General features: G+C 41.9%; 2 protein-coding genes across 5 annotated transcripts; both read right to left on the minus strand.

Moving 5' to 3' along the window:
• Nucleotides 1-72: 72 nt before the first annotated feature.
• Nucleotides 73-2,550, minus strand: LOC129724391 (solute carrier organic anion transporter family member 74D-like). Its single transcript, XM_055679270.1, has 6 exons — nucleotides 1,593-2,550; nucleotides 1,269-1,539; nucleotides 1,013-1,210; nucleotides 821-962; nucleotides 664-762; nucleotides 73-603 (listed from the first exon to the last, which is right to left on the minus strand). Exons 1-6 carry the CDS (start codon nucleotides 2,461-2,463, stop codon nucleotides 73-75), a joined length of 2,112 nt encoding a protein of 703 aa, XP_055535245.1. The 5' UTR covers nucleotides 2,464-2,550.
• A 9,700-nt stretch (nucleotides 2,551-12,250) lies between these two features.
• Nucleotides 12,251-14,894, minus strand: LOC129724392 (solute carrier organic anion transporter family member 1C1-like). Of its 4 annotated transcripts, none has more exons than XM_055679274.1 (7): nucleotides 14,511-14,803; nucleotides 13,877-14,442; nucleotides 13,173-13,824; nucleotides 12,966-13,110; nucleotides 12,549-12,901; nucleotides 12,358-12,490; nucleotides 12,251-12,299 (listed from the first exon to the last, which is right to left on the minus strand). In XM_055679274.1, the coding sequence occupies exons 1-7, from the start codon at nucleotides 14,669-14,671 to the stop codon at nucleotides 12,285-12,287; spliced, it is 2,025 nt and encodes a 674-aa protein (XP_055535249.1). In that variant the 5' UTR covers nucleotides 14,672-14,803; the 3' UTR covers nucleotides 12,251-12,284. The 4 variants fall into 4 exon arrangements, with proteins under 4 accessions (XP_055535249.1, XP_055535247.1, XP_055535248.1 ...); XM_055679272.1 differs by lacking the exon at nucleotides 12,251-12,299 and having other exon boundaries at nucleotides 12,307-12,490; nucleotides 14,511-14,674; nucleotides 14,752-14,894; XM_055679273.1 differs by lacking the exon at nucleotides 12,251-12,299 and having other exon boundaries at nucleotides 12,307-12,490; nucleotides 14,511-14,674; nucleotides 14,755-14,879.
• Between the last annotated feature and the right edge of the window lie 2,028 nt (nucleotides 14,895-16,922).

The following is a 16,922-nucleotide window of genomic DNA, read 5'->3' on the forward strand; positions in this document are numbered from 1 at the left end:
GGAATCGCGAGGCCAGCGACGGGTAATAAATCATAATCTACCTTGCGAGCATGAACTTTAAATATTTATTCTTCACTCTTTTTGCTCTTTAATCAACACAACCAGTTCTTTTTGTTCCTTGCCGCTTCTACTGTACGGATCCAGCGGATCTTCAGCAGCGTTCCCTTTTTCCGACACTTGTTTCTCTTCCTCGTCAAATATCCGGAAGTTTTTCGAGTACCACCAGGTACCCAAATCGAAAAACGTTCCTATGATCACGAAAACGGCCGCGGTGTGGTTCATAGACGAACGCAGCGCCAGTCCGTCGTACAGCCAGCAGTTGCCCTGTTTCGAGCAGGTTCGTCCCCACAGCACACAGGTCTTGTCGATGATCATACCGAACACGATCGGAGCCGGCAGGAAGGAGAACAGCGTATTTATCGCCATTGAAAATCCCATCGAAATCGCCTTATCCCGTGGTTCAACGCAACGTAAGCCGATCAGGAAATTTGCCGCCGATTCTGTTCCACTGATGAACTTGGTAATGCACATGACCAACAGGAACAGATAGAAGGGAGTCATACAATCCACCGGACAGCTTCCAGAGATTGCTGTTCCAAAGGACTGTTGGTAGGGGAATAACAGGTTATTGAGTTGTACTTTTAAAAGCCACATCCGACTTACCTCCGAATTTGATCCTGTGGAATCATTAAATGGATTTGTTTGGAATGAGGCATACGACATATTTAGAGGGTTCTGGATGCAGGAGCAGCTGCTGTAAAACTATTTAACAGTGATCAGTTGAATGAAACGTTTTCTGAATTGGTTTAAAGTAACTTACAATCGTTCCATTGGGCTGTTTGAACTGATCCTTACAACCGGCGTGGCATGGTGAAAGGTACGTGTTCCCGTCGCTGCCGCAAATTGGTGCATACTTGACGAAGTCACAATTACAACCTACGCTGCACGTGGCTCCTTGCGAGCTGTGAAGTTACAATTAGATTGAGTGTTTAAGCAAAAAAATGATACCTACTTGCTGACTATGGAAGCATTATTTAGTGCATTACAACCCAGAAAAGAGTACAGGAAGATTCCACCGGCCGAGCATATGCTGGTGAAAATGTTCCACGCTGCCAGGTGCCGTGAGGTTGGTTTCACTTTCTGAATAACAGCGCCTGCGATGAGAATTCCTAGTGCGGAGAACACCAACGACGCGGAACCTGTGACCATGCTGGAAGAAAGCAGCTTAGAAAATGTAGTTTTAAAATTATATTACAAAAAGTACTTACTTCGCTTGCGAAGGCGTTAAACGATACTGAATCTCGATGTACTTAGCTTGGAACAGAAAGTACGGCATATATCCGAAGAAGTAGAATATGCTGGCTGTGTTGTTGAATATGTAAGCTTTATTGGTAATGAGCCGTTTCAAGGTAACAAGCAGATCCCCAATTGAAGCCTGGGGCTGTTCTTCTTCCTCCACTGCCGCACCGCTCATGCGACTGGCCTGTCGAGAGAGTGATTTGCGTTCGGCTGCTCGGGGAAGCATTTTTGGAAAGCCGGCTGAGGAAAAATTGGGTTAAGCCAGAGCGAAATAACCATTTTGTATCACTTACCGAAGATGGGAGCCACCACCAGCAGTGTTGTTCCGAGTGCCATCCAACCGCTCCACCAAGCACCGATCCAGCGGGGATCCGTCGTGCCATAACCAGGATCAACGGTGGGAAAAACGAAAAACTTCAAACACAACGAGGCTAGTGAGAAACCCACCATCGGACCGAGTCGCCGCCCGAAGGCCGACAAACTGGATAGGAAAGGAACCTTCTCCTTGCGCACATTGTCATCCAAATAAGTTAACCCCAGGGTAAAATACAAAGAGGTACCTAGACCAGACAGAAAGCTACCCAAAAAGAGAAGCATCTGCGGTTTGAGATTCCCAATATCCGACGAGCAATCGGGAGGGGGCCGAAGTTCGTTGCACAGATTATCATTCTTGCTCGTATCGGTTATATTAGTCACAATCTGCATGAGATCCTCCAGTTTTGGTCCGTAGAAAAAATGTGGAAGAGCATTTACGAAACACGATAATCCCATACTAGTGATTCCCAACGCGATCCACAGCGGTTTCCGTCTGTTAGACGCGTAATACGACAGGAACAGTGAGGACAGCACGAACGAAAGATCGGAACCAGCCATAATAATTCCCGCATTTTTCGAAGAGATCTGAATACTTTTCTCCACGGTAGTGAGAGTTCCGTAGAAATAGGATGTGGTTGAACCGAATAGACACCCCACGATACCAAAAAGAAGCACGTAAAGCTTTTTACTGGCTAGTTGTTGCCAGAACTTTCCTCGACAGATCCAAAACCCGCACTGCACATCTCGTTCACTATAATCTGACACGGAACGCTCCAGGGGGACTCGCTTTGGTTGTCCCTCCGTGGAATCGTCCTCGAGTGCTGCGGTCAGCATTTCGCTACCCGTCATTGCTGCGTGATTCTGTGTTACCGTTTTCCGACCTAAATTGTGCACGAACTGACTGTTTCCCCTTTCAGGTACAAACTTATTCTAAGATCCCGGGCGGGTTAACCTGTCTCTCTTAAGATCATTATACTCGGCTGTTATCTATTATCACCTCGATGCGAGGACTGCAAGTTCACGATAGCGTGATATAAATCTTGATAGTAACTTTTTGAAGCAACACGAGTCGCGATCCAACCTGACGCGAAACCTTTTATTTTCCGATGGATAATAAACGGATACAACTTTGCAGTTTGTTATTGTTGTGAAACACGATAACGATTTGGTTGTGGCCGGAAATGATTGGACAGTTTGGCTTTCGCTTTTGCAAGTTTCAGTGGTTTAATGATTAGGTAATGATTACTTGATGGGTATGATGATAACACCTTGCATAACCTACCAAGCCAACGATTGTTTTGTGTGTTGCATTCGGTGGATGTTTCCTTGTTTACGAAAAATTCACTCGTTTTTAGACAAGTTAACATAAAAATCATAAACATTTATGACAAAAACGTGCAGATTAAAATTATATCTTTGAACCAAATATCTGATAGTCATCATCATCAAGCCATTCTAGAACATATTTTCTTTTTAGGCCTTCTCTTACCACTAGAAACGTCTTATCACCATTTCGAGCTGAATTTGAAATAATCATCTTTCGAGACGATGTTCGCGGTTTCTTTGCCTTTTCCTGCATTTAGAGTCGTTTTTTCGTTTTTTTTTCATCTATCTTGGTTCAATCGAGGATCATTTTTATAGCCTTTCCTGACCACTTTAGCTTCATTCTAAGCTCAATATAAATTCGTTTTTTTTCACCATTTTGAACACTGGATCATTTTCTAATTTTTGTGGCTCTGGAGATATTTTTCGTCATTCTAAGCTCCAGGATCATTGTTTAGTTTATTCTTGAAAAGCGCTTTTCGTCATGCTGAGTTGGTTTCAGTTTTTCTGAGATGTAGAAGCGTGTTGTGATCATTTCCTGGCCTTACAAAGCTGTTAGACGCTTTATAAGCACGTTTCTAATTTCTAAGAACAATATGGGGTTGCGCCATTCTGATCTTAATTTTAAACTGTTGTCTTTTTAGTACTTTCCTAGCTTTTAGAAACGTTATTTCATTATGCTGAGCTTGATTTAAGTTGGAGGTTTTTTTGTTTTTTGGAAGTATTCAATCCACTATTTTGAACTCAATTTAATACTGTTTTTAATGCTAGTCTAGTCTTTGGAGTTTTTTCACCAACCTTTGCACAATTTGAAAGATTTGCTATTGGTTGCTCAAACATTTCAAACACATTTGTTAGCGAATTTAAAACGATATTGGTCGGTGTAGAGTCAGACCGGACCAAGTCGCAAAATTGAAAAAAACGAGTTAAAGATAGTATTGGATAAAGATTTTCTTAAGCTACAACACACAACAATCAGATTTTATTTATCTCTAAAACAGCAGAAATAACAGTATGATTTTTGTCTGCATGACCAATGAAAAGCGATAACAATGTTCAGTCAGAATGGACCAAGTGTTAATTTTCAAGGAGACTGCCTTCGGTCAGCTGTTTATAAAAGCGAACGAACGGAGGAATTTTCAAGCGTTTTTCCGGATTTCTTTGTATCAGAGAACTCTTTTACTCACCCCCCATCGAAATTTGTAAAGTTTCACGCACTGCCGTGGTTTTGAATGTGTTTTTGGACCGTTTATTGCTGTCACTAACATGACCTGATATCATGCCTTATAGTGTGCAGACAAAGTGAACCATGTGTCAAGCAGAAAAAAGTTGAAATTATCGTTATTTACAGCATCGGTTTGAAGTCAACATAAATGAATCTCAACACTATCGGGCAACTTACCGGAATGCTTCTTTGCCCGTTTGTCAAAAAAGTATACTTTACCAGTAAATAAGGAAAATGTACATGGTCCACTCTGATTGAACACGTAGATGAGAAACGTTAGTCATTTGTGTGGGTGACACAACATTCCACAATTTCAGACAGAAGTTCGAGTTACAGTAGTAATACTGACTTAAAACTTGATGATTCTACCAATGAATTATATCCTCAGGAGGTTGAAATAAGTGGTAAGTGTATGTTTGTTACTGTTTTATGCAAGCTAATTAGATTTATGCCCGTAATGAAATTACGAAGCTAAAGCAACACAAGCGATTGTTTGAAGAAGACCTTTCATATTAATACAAGAAGAAGCTGACTCGATTGACATTTAAGTGTGTAAAGCATGTTGTCAATATCTATTCAATATTATTTTCTAATCAATAATGGAGAACCTGTGCCAACTTTTCATGAAGCTGTCCTTGAAGCACTACATCCAAACGTGACAGAAATTCCAGAACCAAAACACGAGGAAACCATCCAGTCCATTATCAATTCTACGGCAGTTTTGGCCAAAGTTTCAGGGAAAGTGGATGATTACGAATAACTTAATGAGTGAATTAACCATATTTTTGTTCCATTAAAACATTCCGCTCCTACCATTGATTTGTTGAAACACAGTTTAAAGTTTATTCAAACTATTTTCAATAATTGTTGATGTCGCAGAAGCTAACCATGTAGATTAAGAACTTTTTGACTGTTCGACGATCAATGGACAATTTGAATAAATGTATTCTTTTTAAAATTATCACTACCCACACGCACCCAAACACCTACAGTTTCACCTGGAGATGTCACTGGTCAGTGTCGAAACGTCGGACAGTAAAGAACCAGCTCGTTCTACTTATTCAAGACTGCTCAGCCGAAATTACAACCAACCATCGTAAAATTCCCAACAGTCGAACTCTCATACAACAATCATTATCACTACCTACTTACGTGCTCTGGTCTCCTTGTTTTTAGTAAACATGCGTTTCGGCATAAAGCAGTATAATGAACTTCTTTCAAACACGACTTATACTTCTTCTGCTAATAGAATGTAAGTAATCATATATGCGAAGACTTACTGAATCGGCATAAAAGGTAAAGGTTTAGTTTTAAAAAACCGTTCAGTGACAACAAAAAAACGCATAACATCTGTTACCACTGTTCACATCGCAAGACTTGGTTTATTGGTTTATTTTCTTCAAAATTCACTCATCACTTTTTTTTTTAAATTTACAACTATTTTCGTAAAAATGTTATATCTCGAGATTGGCTCATATTATTTCGGGATGATAGTTGTTTCTTACGTGAAATTTTCCAAGGAATTCGATGAAATTATCAAATTTAGAATAAAAATGGCTGCATTTGCCGAAAAATGAAAATTTAGTTTTCAAATACAAAAATAATCTGTCTGGCAACACTTCCAGACAAAAGTTTTATTTATTTTGGATTCCTTGGTTTATTTTCTTTAAAAATCATCTATGAGTATTTTGCGGACGTTCTACATCTATGAATTGTAAGAAAAAGAAAAACGGAATTTTGAACAAAAATTGCCTGACTTTGTCACAAAGAGGGGGGTCCCACAGAGCGGGGGGTATACCAATCGACACAAAAATTCTGATTTTTTCATAGTGAACCTAGATGAATGATTCCCCCAGCTTTGAGCCAAATCCGTGATGGTCGTGTCCAAGTTTATTCGTTTTCGTGGACACTTCGTATGGAATGACTCATATGCCATTTGGCCTATATAAGAGCCTGTTTCAGCCGAAGCCGCTCATAATAGTTCTAGACAGCGACAACAGCAGTCATCCCTTAGCAGAGCAGTGGATACCAGCGATAGCGGATAGCGGCCACAGCTGTGGCATAGCAATGGATAGCGCACTAGTTGCAGCTGATCTCAGGCCACAACTGTGGCATGGCTACGGATAGCGTAGCAGTTGCAGCGGGTATATCTGACCATGAAGCATTTATGCAATAATTGAATGAAAATTGCAATTGCAGCAATCGGCCTTTTTCAAGGCTACTAAATGTAATTGGAAGAGCGTAATGAATGGTTATTAATAAACTGCAACTGAGGTTTGATGCTGCTGCAAATGCACAGCAGTGTGATGTTTATTACAATTTGTTGATATTGCCTCCCTAGCTGGTCTCGAGGTACGATGCTGGCCTAACAAGCCAGTCGTCGTAGGTTCGAGTCTCGACTCGGGAGAGACTGTTAGTGTCAGTAGGATCGTAGCGCTAGCCCCGCAATTATCCTGTTCACTTAACGGTTGGCTGCGAAGTCTGTGTATAGTAAACAGAAGGTCAAGTTCCGAATCGGAATGTAGCACCAAGGCTTTGCTTTGCTTTTGATACTGTTCAGCGGTATATACGAAAAAATTCCGATTTCAAAATGACTGACACGTAAGCAGCCGAGTTATCTTTCTTGTAAAAGTATTCTACTTCAATCTTACGGTCGTGGCTTTGCACACATCCCTCCTGTGATTTTTTGGTTTTGTTGCTTATTTACTTACTGTGTTGGCTAACGGACCGTTCAACGGTCTAGGGCCAAACGAATTAGAGATGTCCAGCTTCTTCTGTCTTGAGCAGCCGTTCTCCCGTCTCCTCGTACACCAGCAGATCGTGCATCTTCTTCCACCGCGTGCGAGGCCTACCACGGAGTCGCCGGCCTGTTCCTGGTTCTCTACTGAAGATAGTTTTGGCGGCTTTTTCGTCAGGCATTCTGGCTACATGTCCAGCCCACTGAAGCCTGCCCCGCTGAATTACCTTCACTATATCAGCATGTTTGTATACCCGGTACAACTCGTGATTCATGCGTCTGCGCCACACTCCATTTTCCAGTTGAACGCTAAGTATCGATCGCAGAACTTTACGCTCAAAAACTCCAAGCACTCGTCGATCAACTTCCTTCAGCGTCCATGCTTCATGTCCGTTAAGGGCCATCGGAAGTATCAGCGTCCTATACAGCGCTAATTTTGTGCGAGTTTGCAAACTACGGGACCTCTGCTGGTTACGTAGTCCGTAGAAGCTCCTGTTTGTAGCTGCAACTCATCGTTTCACTTCACGGCTCATATCGTTGTCACATGTCACAAGCGTACCAAGATAAACGAATTCGTCAACCACTTCTAATCGTTCTCCATCTATCTCCACCTCAGCACCAACACACGGGGACTCCCACGCTCTCTGCCAGCTACCATGTACTTCGTTTTGGCAGAGTTAATGACAAGTCCCAATCTAGCTGCTTCCCTCTTAAAGGGTACGAAGGTCTCCTCCACGGCCTTTCGGTTGATACCGATGATATCGATGTTGTCCGCAAAGCCAAGAAGCATGTGAGATTTCGTGATGATCGTACCGTTTCTTTCCACGTTTGCTCTTCGTACTGCACCCTCAAGAGCGATGTTAAACAGTAAGTTGGAGAGCGCATCCCCCTGCTTCAGTCCATCCAACGTTACGAACGCAGCTGATGTCTCGCCAGCTATCCGCACGCATGATTTTTTTTTATTTATTTATTTGACACGGCACGTTACGCTTTGTTGCTTCACTGCATGATGATCCGAAATGCACTTCTTTTGTACAAAATTGGCAATTTGGTGCCTGGCCAACGTACGAAACACGACTCAAAAGTACTTCTGTAAAATTTTCTAGCTCGAATTTGACATAACTAGATATTGGTCGATGTAAGCGCATTCGCAATATGCGTACGCCGCTGTACACACCACCAAAGAATTTTTTTCCACTTATCGTATCTAGTAGAAATGACTTCACCGTATGCCTCCATTTGCACGCGGATCGCATTCGACTCTACCTGAAAAGGCAGATCGTATACCTTCACTTCGATGGCATCGTCCTTAATATGCACTGGGATGGTGTAACGTTTTTGTTCGTGACAAATTGCGTGTTTGAAATTGTTTTGCTTCACAAACTGTTCATCCTCCCAGATCTTTAGTATTATCTGGTAAATCGCATAGTACAGCCGCTCGCCTTCGCTTTAAGAAGTTCGGCCGGGATACCGTCCTTCCCAGCGGCCTTGCCATTTTTCAGCTCACTAATCGCCTTTTTCATCTCCTCCTGTGTTGGCGGCTCCACAGCTTGTTCGTACCTCATAATCGTCATCCTGTTCCTGCTCTGCTCATCCGGCTCCTCACCATTTAAAAGCGCCTTAAAATGCTCCTTCCACCTGGCTGCAACCGTCGGTTTAACAGTAAGTAGGTTGCCGTCCTTAACATGACCGGCACAGGAAAATTCCTGCTTTTGACTCTGTTGACAGTTCTATAGAATCTCCGCACGTCGTTTTCAGCATAGCTGTCCTCTGCACTGGCGAGCACCTGCTCCTCGTACTCGCGCTTCTTCCGACGGTGGGTTCTATTTTCGGCAGCTCTTGCCACCCTGTACCTCTCTCTGTTCTGACGCTTAGCCGCAGTGAGCATGCGGCTCCTGGCACGGTTCTTCTCATCTATCGCTCTCGGGCACTCGGCATCGAACCAGCCATTAGGCTGTCTTCCACGCTTCGTTTCGATGGCGCCGTGGATACTACTCCACAGCCCATTTATGTCTTCCACTCCTTCCTCCTGCTGTTCTGCGATCCGTTGATCCAGCTCTCTGGCGTATTCTGCTGCCACGCCATCAGCTTTCAACCGCTGAATGTTGAAACGCGTCGTCCTCTCTGTGCGAGGATTCAGCACGTTCGACAACCTTGCACGGATCTTATAAACGATGAGTTAATGGTCAGAGTCAATGTTTGGTCCCCGAAAAGACCTAACATCAGTAACACCCGAAAAGTGCCGACCGTCAATCAGTACGTGATCGATCTGGGAGCAGGCTTCTCCATTTGGATGCCTCCAGGTGTGTTTCCGAATATTCAAACGTGGAAAATAGGAGCTACATGGGGCCATTCCACTGGCCGCGGCAAAGTTTATCAGCCTCAGGCCATTTTCATTGGTTGACGAGAGAAGGCTATGCCTTCCAATGACCGAACGGAAGAATTCCTTCCTCCCAACCTGTGCGTTTGCGTCTCCGATGACGACTTTGACGTCGTGTTTTGGGCACTCGTCATAGATTCGCTCAAGCTTGTCATAGAACTCATCTTTGACTTCATCGGATTTGTCGTTTGTCGGTGCGTAGGTGTTGATTAAACTGTAGTTGAAGAATTTGCTCATAATCCTCAACACGCCTATACGGTCATCTACGGGCCTCCACCGGATGACTCTCGTTTTCTGATTTCCCAGCACTACGAAGCCGACGCCCCGTTCCGCTGCTTTGCCGCCACTGTAGTAGATGTGGTACTTGAAAGAAGTTCGTGCAATAGGGTCTACTGCACGGAATTCCCTTTCTCCGGAATTTGGCCACCGAACCTCCCTGCCGCTGTAATTCTCGAGCAAGCAAGCCAGCCCGCGCCGGTTCATTGATAGATCGGACGTTCCAAGTACCCAATTTCCAATCGTTTACCTTAATCTTTTTCCGTGTTCATAGCCTAGGTCTTTGCCCATTGATCCGTTCCGTATTGCTAAATTCGTTGTTCGTGGTTGAAGAAAGGTTTCGGTATGCTACCTTACCAGGGTCACGATACCTACATCTTGCAGATGGGGCTGCCATGTTAGGTGTAGCTGGCGGGATACAGCATTCCATAATTTAGCCACCCGCTCCGACTCAGACGCTGTTGTCCGCCGCCTCTATGGGGATACAGCCGCGTCCGACCCCCTTCCCAGTCAGCTTACGACCATAGTTTTCACTGGGGGTTGGTTACCCGATCTTCGCTAAGGTTACTCGTATTCCGGTCGACCACGTGGAGGTTGGGATAGGAGTTGCTGGACAGAGGTGAATGGCCACATTAGGGTCCCAACTTACACGTGTCCAGCCATTTGCCAACCGGCCAGAAGTAATACTGAAGAGTATTTCAGGTAAAAAAAGATGGCTAAATTCCACAATAAATATCTTGTTCGGAAATTTGTTTCTGATGCAGAAAACAGCTCATCTTTTATTATTACAGGTACAATCAACGAGGAAATTGACTAGCACAAGAGATCAAGAGATCGAGAGATCGTGTGTGGGTTCTGTGGACGGTGATTACAACGGGGCGAATTGGTAGGGTTACTAACAGAGGTGGGCACCGCTAACCGAAAATTTAGCGACGCTAATCGCTAGGTCGCTAACCGGAAAATTTAGCTGGATAATCGCTAAACGCTAATCGCTAAACCCACATTAGCGGAACTTTCACTAATCGGTAATCGCTAACTTTTTATTATGTTAATGGTCATATCGCTATATTTATTGCTCGTGTTTTGTAAGATTTGGACCACTTTGATCTTTTTTTGGTAAAGCAAACGAAAACAAATACTTTTTAAAGCTATTTACAATAAGAGGCTCACGAACGGTATTCATACTTGATTTTATAAAAACAAGAATAACAAAAGTTATTTAGCTTGCAATAAAAGATACTCTTAGGAATGTTTTCATAAAAATTCAATTATTATCTGAATCGAAAAAGTAGAACCAAAGTTGTCATAATTTTCAGCGCATTGCAATTGACAAAAGTTCTTGGTGTTCCGAAAATTCAATCTAGACCTTGAGCTTGTTCTTCAAAATGCTCCTGTGGCTTGTACGATAACTGGAACTCCATTCTAGGGTAAAATGACTGACAAAAGTAACTTTCGCAGTAAAGTATGTTCTTCTTTCGAAGCAATTTACGTATGCCATCAGCAATTCACATTTTTTCTGAATATTTCTTTTGTCGCTTCTCTACAAAATTTAGCGAATTAGCGATTAGCGTTTCGAAGGCCAAAATTTTAGCGATGCTAACAGTTTCGCTAACCAGCTCAAAAATTAGCGAAACCGCTAAACCGCTAACATAATTTTAGCGTCGCTAATTAGCGTTTAGCGAACTGGCGGAATGGTGTCCGCCACTGGTTACTAATCAATATCACCTCAGTTATAAAGGAAATAGTCATGTAAGAAAAATATTGCTTTGTGAGTGTGCTATCACATTTTCTGGGTAGTTTACTGCCTTAATGGTTTCTAAAATACAATGCTTAAATGAAGTATATGCTGCGTTCACTTTTTGTAGAAACTTACTAGCTAAATCTGAAAAATCTAAACTCTTCTTATGAAAAATGCTCAATTTACTTATGCGAAATTTCATTTAAACAAAAAATGTTCGATTAAAATTGTGTCTGCTTTTTCGGACATTTTGGATGAGAATCTCACGTTCATCAAGTACCTGCATTCAAAAATTCCACAGCGTGCCGTACTTTAGCTGTTCACCCTATTATGCCTGGAACTTGTTTTCAATACATAGAATACACAGCTTTCAACTATCAGCCGCCAGATGCGCTGCTAAGAATGTTGTGTACAAGTTTCGTTACATACAAGCTGTTTACAAGTTTGATAGGCTCTACCATTTAAGGGGCCATCCACATACCACGTAGGGAGCTCGTGAGGGGGGGGGGGGGGAATTCTACGGTCCATACAATTTTTTTAGAATTTATATGGGCAGGTGTCCACGGAGGGGGAGGGGGGATCAAAATCGTTAAAATTCTGTCTACGTGGTATGTGAATGGCCCCTTTTTATTTTTAAGTCAGTATACAGGCAAAGTGCGTTAGATATATGATATGTTTATATCCTTTCATTATCAGAAATTCTAAACTCTGTTCGATAAAACCTTGTGATTGATAAACAAATTTTTTAACCAACAATTCTTTATACTGTACCGATCCGGTCGATCTGTTGTTAAATAATTTTATCTTTTCATCTGTTGTATTATTACATTCAGTTGAATAGACTTGCTCGTTTCGAAACATTAGAAACTAGGTCAATAAAAATTATTAGCATTATCTTTCGACAAAAACTTTAGCTCACCATTTGTGAATAATCGCGCAGAATAATCGATTGATAATTTATTATAAAACACTTAAGTTACAGACAAACCAGCTAAATTTTCTCAACCTGAAAAATTATTGAGAATAAATCAATTGCTTTAATTTTATTCCGTATTTTTTTGTACATCACTCAAAGCTATATCCTGCTCCTTAGGTTTCTCATCGAATACTTTCAGATCTTTTACATAATACCAAACTGCACAATCTATGAGTGTTCCCACGAGAACAAAAGCAGCAGCATAGTAATTCAACATATACCTAGAAATGGAAAAATGTGAAATAAATAACTTCAAAACAAATTAGCTATGATACCTACCGTAAAGCTTCCTCGTCATAAACCCAGCAATTACCTTCACCGGAGCAGTTTTTGCCCCACACCAGGCACGTCTTGTCCAGAACCATTCCGAAAAAAATCGGACTCGGTATGACCGAGAGCGTTCCGATTGTCAATCCCAAGCCGGTCGAAATGGTTTTATCCCGCGGTTCAACGCAACGCAACGACACCAGCGTGTTACTGGCCCGTCCTGCCGCCAGGATGAGGTTTACGAAACACATCACCGTCACAAATACGACGAAGACGCTTTGACAATCGACCGGACAGGATCCCGCCCTGGCAGCTCCGCCTATCGTCGGTGATTTCGATTCGATACAAAGGCACTCTTCGTAAACCTGCGTTTGAAAATGGTAACAAGGATTTTTTCGTTCAGTATTTAGACTTTACACCGTTAATTACTTTGCCTTCCAAATTGAAATTTCTCCGCTGGCAGCCGGCGTGACACGCCGACAAATATGTGTTACCATCCTCTCCACATACCGGCGAGTACTCGATGAAGTCACATTGACATGCGGAGTTGCAGGTATTATTACCGGAACCCTCTCTAGAAAAAAACCGTACAGGTGAAATTTGAATTACACTAGACCCTTAGTCGAGTACACTAACAGTGCGGGTGGATTAACGATGACGGCATTGTCTTCGGATGTGCATTTTAGTACAGTGTACAAGATTATCCCCACAACGGATAGGAAGCCTACCAGCACATTCCAGGCGGCCATGGTTCGAGCTGTCGGTTTATACCTGGTGATTATTATTCCAGCAAGCAGCACTCCAAGAGCTGAAAATACTAGCGACACCGAACCGGTTACCATACTTGCCGTAGAAGCCGTTTGTTTGTAAAGAACTTCAATATACTTGGGAGTGTAGATCATGTAGGCAAGATAACCGAAGATATAGAATGCCGAGCCGATATTGTTCAGCATCAAAACTGTGTTCTTGGTTATGCGCTTCAACGCCTCAATCATATCCTTCACGGAGGCCGGAGGTTGGTCCTCCACTTTAACTTGCATCAGTTTAAGGGCTGATTTCCTACGGGCGGCGGTTTTGGGAAGTTCTCTCGGAAACAACGCGATAAATAGCCCTATGGGAGCTACAGCGAAGCCCATTACGATCCAACCGATCCACCAGGCTCCAAGCCAACGGGGATCTTCGTTGGTGATGACCGGAGTCATCCATGGAACGATATAAAGCTTTAGACAGTACGAAGCTAACGCGTAGCCGACCGACGGTCCAAGCATTTTGAAGAAGAAAGAGACACCTTAAAACAAAGTAATCTAAAGAAAAAATTGATAACATTCATCAGTACGTACTCATCAGTACCGGTGCTTTTGCCTTCTTCACATTATCATCCATATAAGTAAATCCTAATGAGAAGTAGAGCGAATTTCCTATTCCGGAAATCAACTGCGCTACGAGTAAAATCACCTGCGGGGCGAGATTACCTCCCTCGTCATCACAGGCCACACTTCGCGTGCCCTCCGTCATACACAGAAGTTTCGCTTCATGCTGCTCGAACACCTCTTTAGTTAGGTTCTCATCGTTGCTGGCACCAAACTCGTGCGTTAAAGCTAATGCGGCTCCTCCGGGCCCATACAGCAAATGAGGCAGCGCCGACATCAAACAAAACACGACAATAGAGAACACTCCGAACGCCACCCAACGTGGGCGGTGACCCTTGTCCGCATAGTAGCACATGACGATCAGCAGAAACAGACTGCTCATGTCAATCCCAGCCGATATGATTCCACTGTTCCGGCTGGGAATTTCAAAACGCTTCTCCATGGTTGTAATTGTGGCGTTGAAGTAACCGAACGTGGCGTTGAACAAACAACCTACCAAACCGTACAGAAATGTGTAAGCGTTTGCGGTTGCGAATCTGAACGAATTTGGGAGTAATTGTTTTGAGCATTATCTACCGCAACTGTGGAAAACATTCATATTTACTTTTGCAAAAATGATCCTTTCAAAATCCAGAACCCACAGGTGGTATCTTCATTTAGTTCGTTTACTTCGGGCGTGTTATCCATCTGCTCCGGCTGCAGCATCCGTTGTCGTTGACCATCCATCGTTTCGCTGTCTTCAGATTTACGCGAAGCGTTTGACATTTTCTTTAATAAAACTCCGTTTCGTTAATTATATAATATTAATAACGCACGAGCAGTAATTGTCTTATCTCACTACGTACCACTTGAACTAGAAGACATTAGCGCGACCACACGACTGACCGGAGAGGCTGAATTGCACTCAGCTAGAAGCTACTGATCTACATATAGGAGAGGGTTGTAGACATTTGATGCTTGAGCTGATCAAGAACTTCGTCAATCGCTTCAACCGTGTGTAAGCGGGGAATTCAACGCCTTATCGAGAGAAATTACAGCAAACTGCTCGATCCATGAAGCCCGGAGCTCCCCTATGCCATGAAAACCGCCACAAATATTTACAAACCGGCTCGCGTCGTAGGAGTTGACTGTATGCAAATTTATTCATTATATATTTAATTACACTCCGAGAATCGATAATTGAATTCATTAATCAGTGTTACATTTAGTTTAACATTTATTACCCTGCTGGAATTAGATAAGGTTTTATAAGTTTAAATATAAATACCGCGTTTATTTATCTTTATATTTTCACCTGCACCTTTCAATAGACTTAATAAATTGCATTTAAGAAAAAGATCGCCGTCTTAAAATGATTAACCTATAATCTGATATGAATAGCTAGGAAATGTTCAGCCAGAGGTGCTATTAATAACCAATCGGTTTCTATTCTGTGCGATACTTTCTAGCATATCATTTTGGCTTGCAATCCATTCGTGAAATAAAACCGCTGCTTTTTTTCTGCTAAAATGCCCAATTATAATTACAATTCAAATGATTGTTTTTATACCAATAAATTCATTTTGAGTATCTCACACGACTGCGCTGTTCAACAAAAATAATAGTTTCTCGTATGAACTCACTATTCTAGGCTTATAGTTTATAGGCATCGAAATCACCCATCTTACCCTGTTTTTTGACGTGGGACTACGTCTTTGTTTACTATACTGGGATGCATTCTGTAAAATTGGAAATGTTGCGTCAGATTTCAAACGTTAATAACAGCATAACTGATGGATGACAATAACCAATATGTTGTTGGATAGATAAAATGTGTAACAATTTTATAACAAGCTAGTTGTAATTATTATTTCACTGCTCAACGGTGAAAATTGATAAAAAGTTACAGCGAAACTTACGCGAACCATGAACCAATTATATGCGAGCATTCCTAGCACAGACGACGTGGATGGGCACCATCCGTTCCCCGTGTTATTCTCTGTATCGATATCGATATAAAAATTGACAGAGTCTCCCCGTCCCAATAGGTCAATTTATTTTTGCTTCCATGAGCTTAGACTAAAATGATGTCTCGAAGGTAACAGTTTTCCGAAAAGTTTGAAAGATTTTACTTGGACTCACTCACTTTTCTCAGAGATGACTGACCCGATTTCCACAAAATTAGAGTCTAATGAAAAGTCTGGCTGCCGCATAACGCCCTATTGAATTTTACTGTAATCGAACTGTCTCTTCGTCTGTAATGTACCGAAATGTGAAAATCATGAAACTTCATTATCTCAGAAACTACACAACCGATTTGATCAATATTATTATCAGATGAGCGGGCTAGTTAAGGGTTAACTGATGAATTATGATTGAACACGTGGTTTCAAAGTTTGGCTGCCCTACACGTTCCCATTTCATTTGATTATAATCGAACTTAAGCAAGCGTTATGTATTAAATTGTTAATAAAACAACGAAAGTCTATTATCTCAAAGATCACATGACTTATTTGAACATAACTAGTGTTACACGAACGAGTCATCATTCAAACTTACAAATAACAAATTTCATAATAATTTGATATGTGGCTCAAAAGTTATGGAAAGAAAAGAAATTCCAAGACTATTTAAAACTATACCTGCTTTGATCGATATATGTGGCCTCAACATAATTCAAATGTGGTATCGTACTATTTGAACGTTCCAAATTGATTGATTCCTTGCGATGTATTTAAAGTCTGCAAATGCACAACGAATCGGCCATAGGATATGATCAAAGTCAAAAGACAAATCGTTTGAAATGATTGGTTTTATCGAAATGTCAGTAACCTCGACTTTTGGCTTCTGTACATCGCTTTAATTCTGAATATAATTATATTGGGTGGTATTCGGTAATTTTCAGCAGACCTTCTGGCACCAATCTGACACCGGAAATACTCATATTGGGAGGTATTTAGTTATTTTGGTTGTTTTCCAGAAACTAAAAGTGGTCGTCTTTAAATTCAACATGGTGTCAAGGGTCAATGTTTGGCTT

The sequence above is a fragment of the Wyeomyia smithii genome, chromosome 2 (genome assembly GCF_029784165.1).
Source record: "Wyeomyia smithii strain HCP4-BCI-WySm-NY-G18 chromosome 2, ASM2978416v1, whole genome shotgun sequence".
In the NCBI taxonomy this organism is placed as follows: Eukaryota; Metazoa; Arthropoda; class Insecta; order Diptera; family Culicidae; genus Wyeomyia; species Wyeomyia smithii.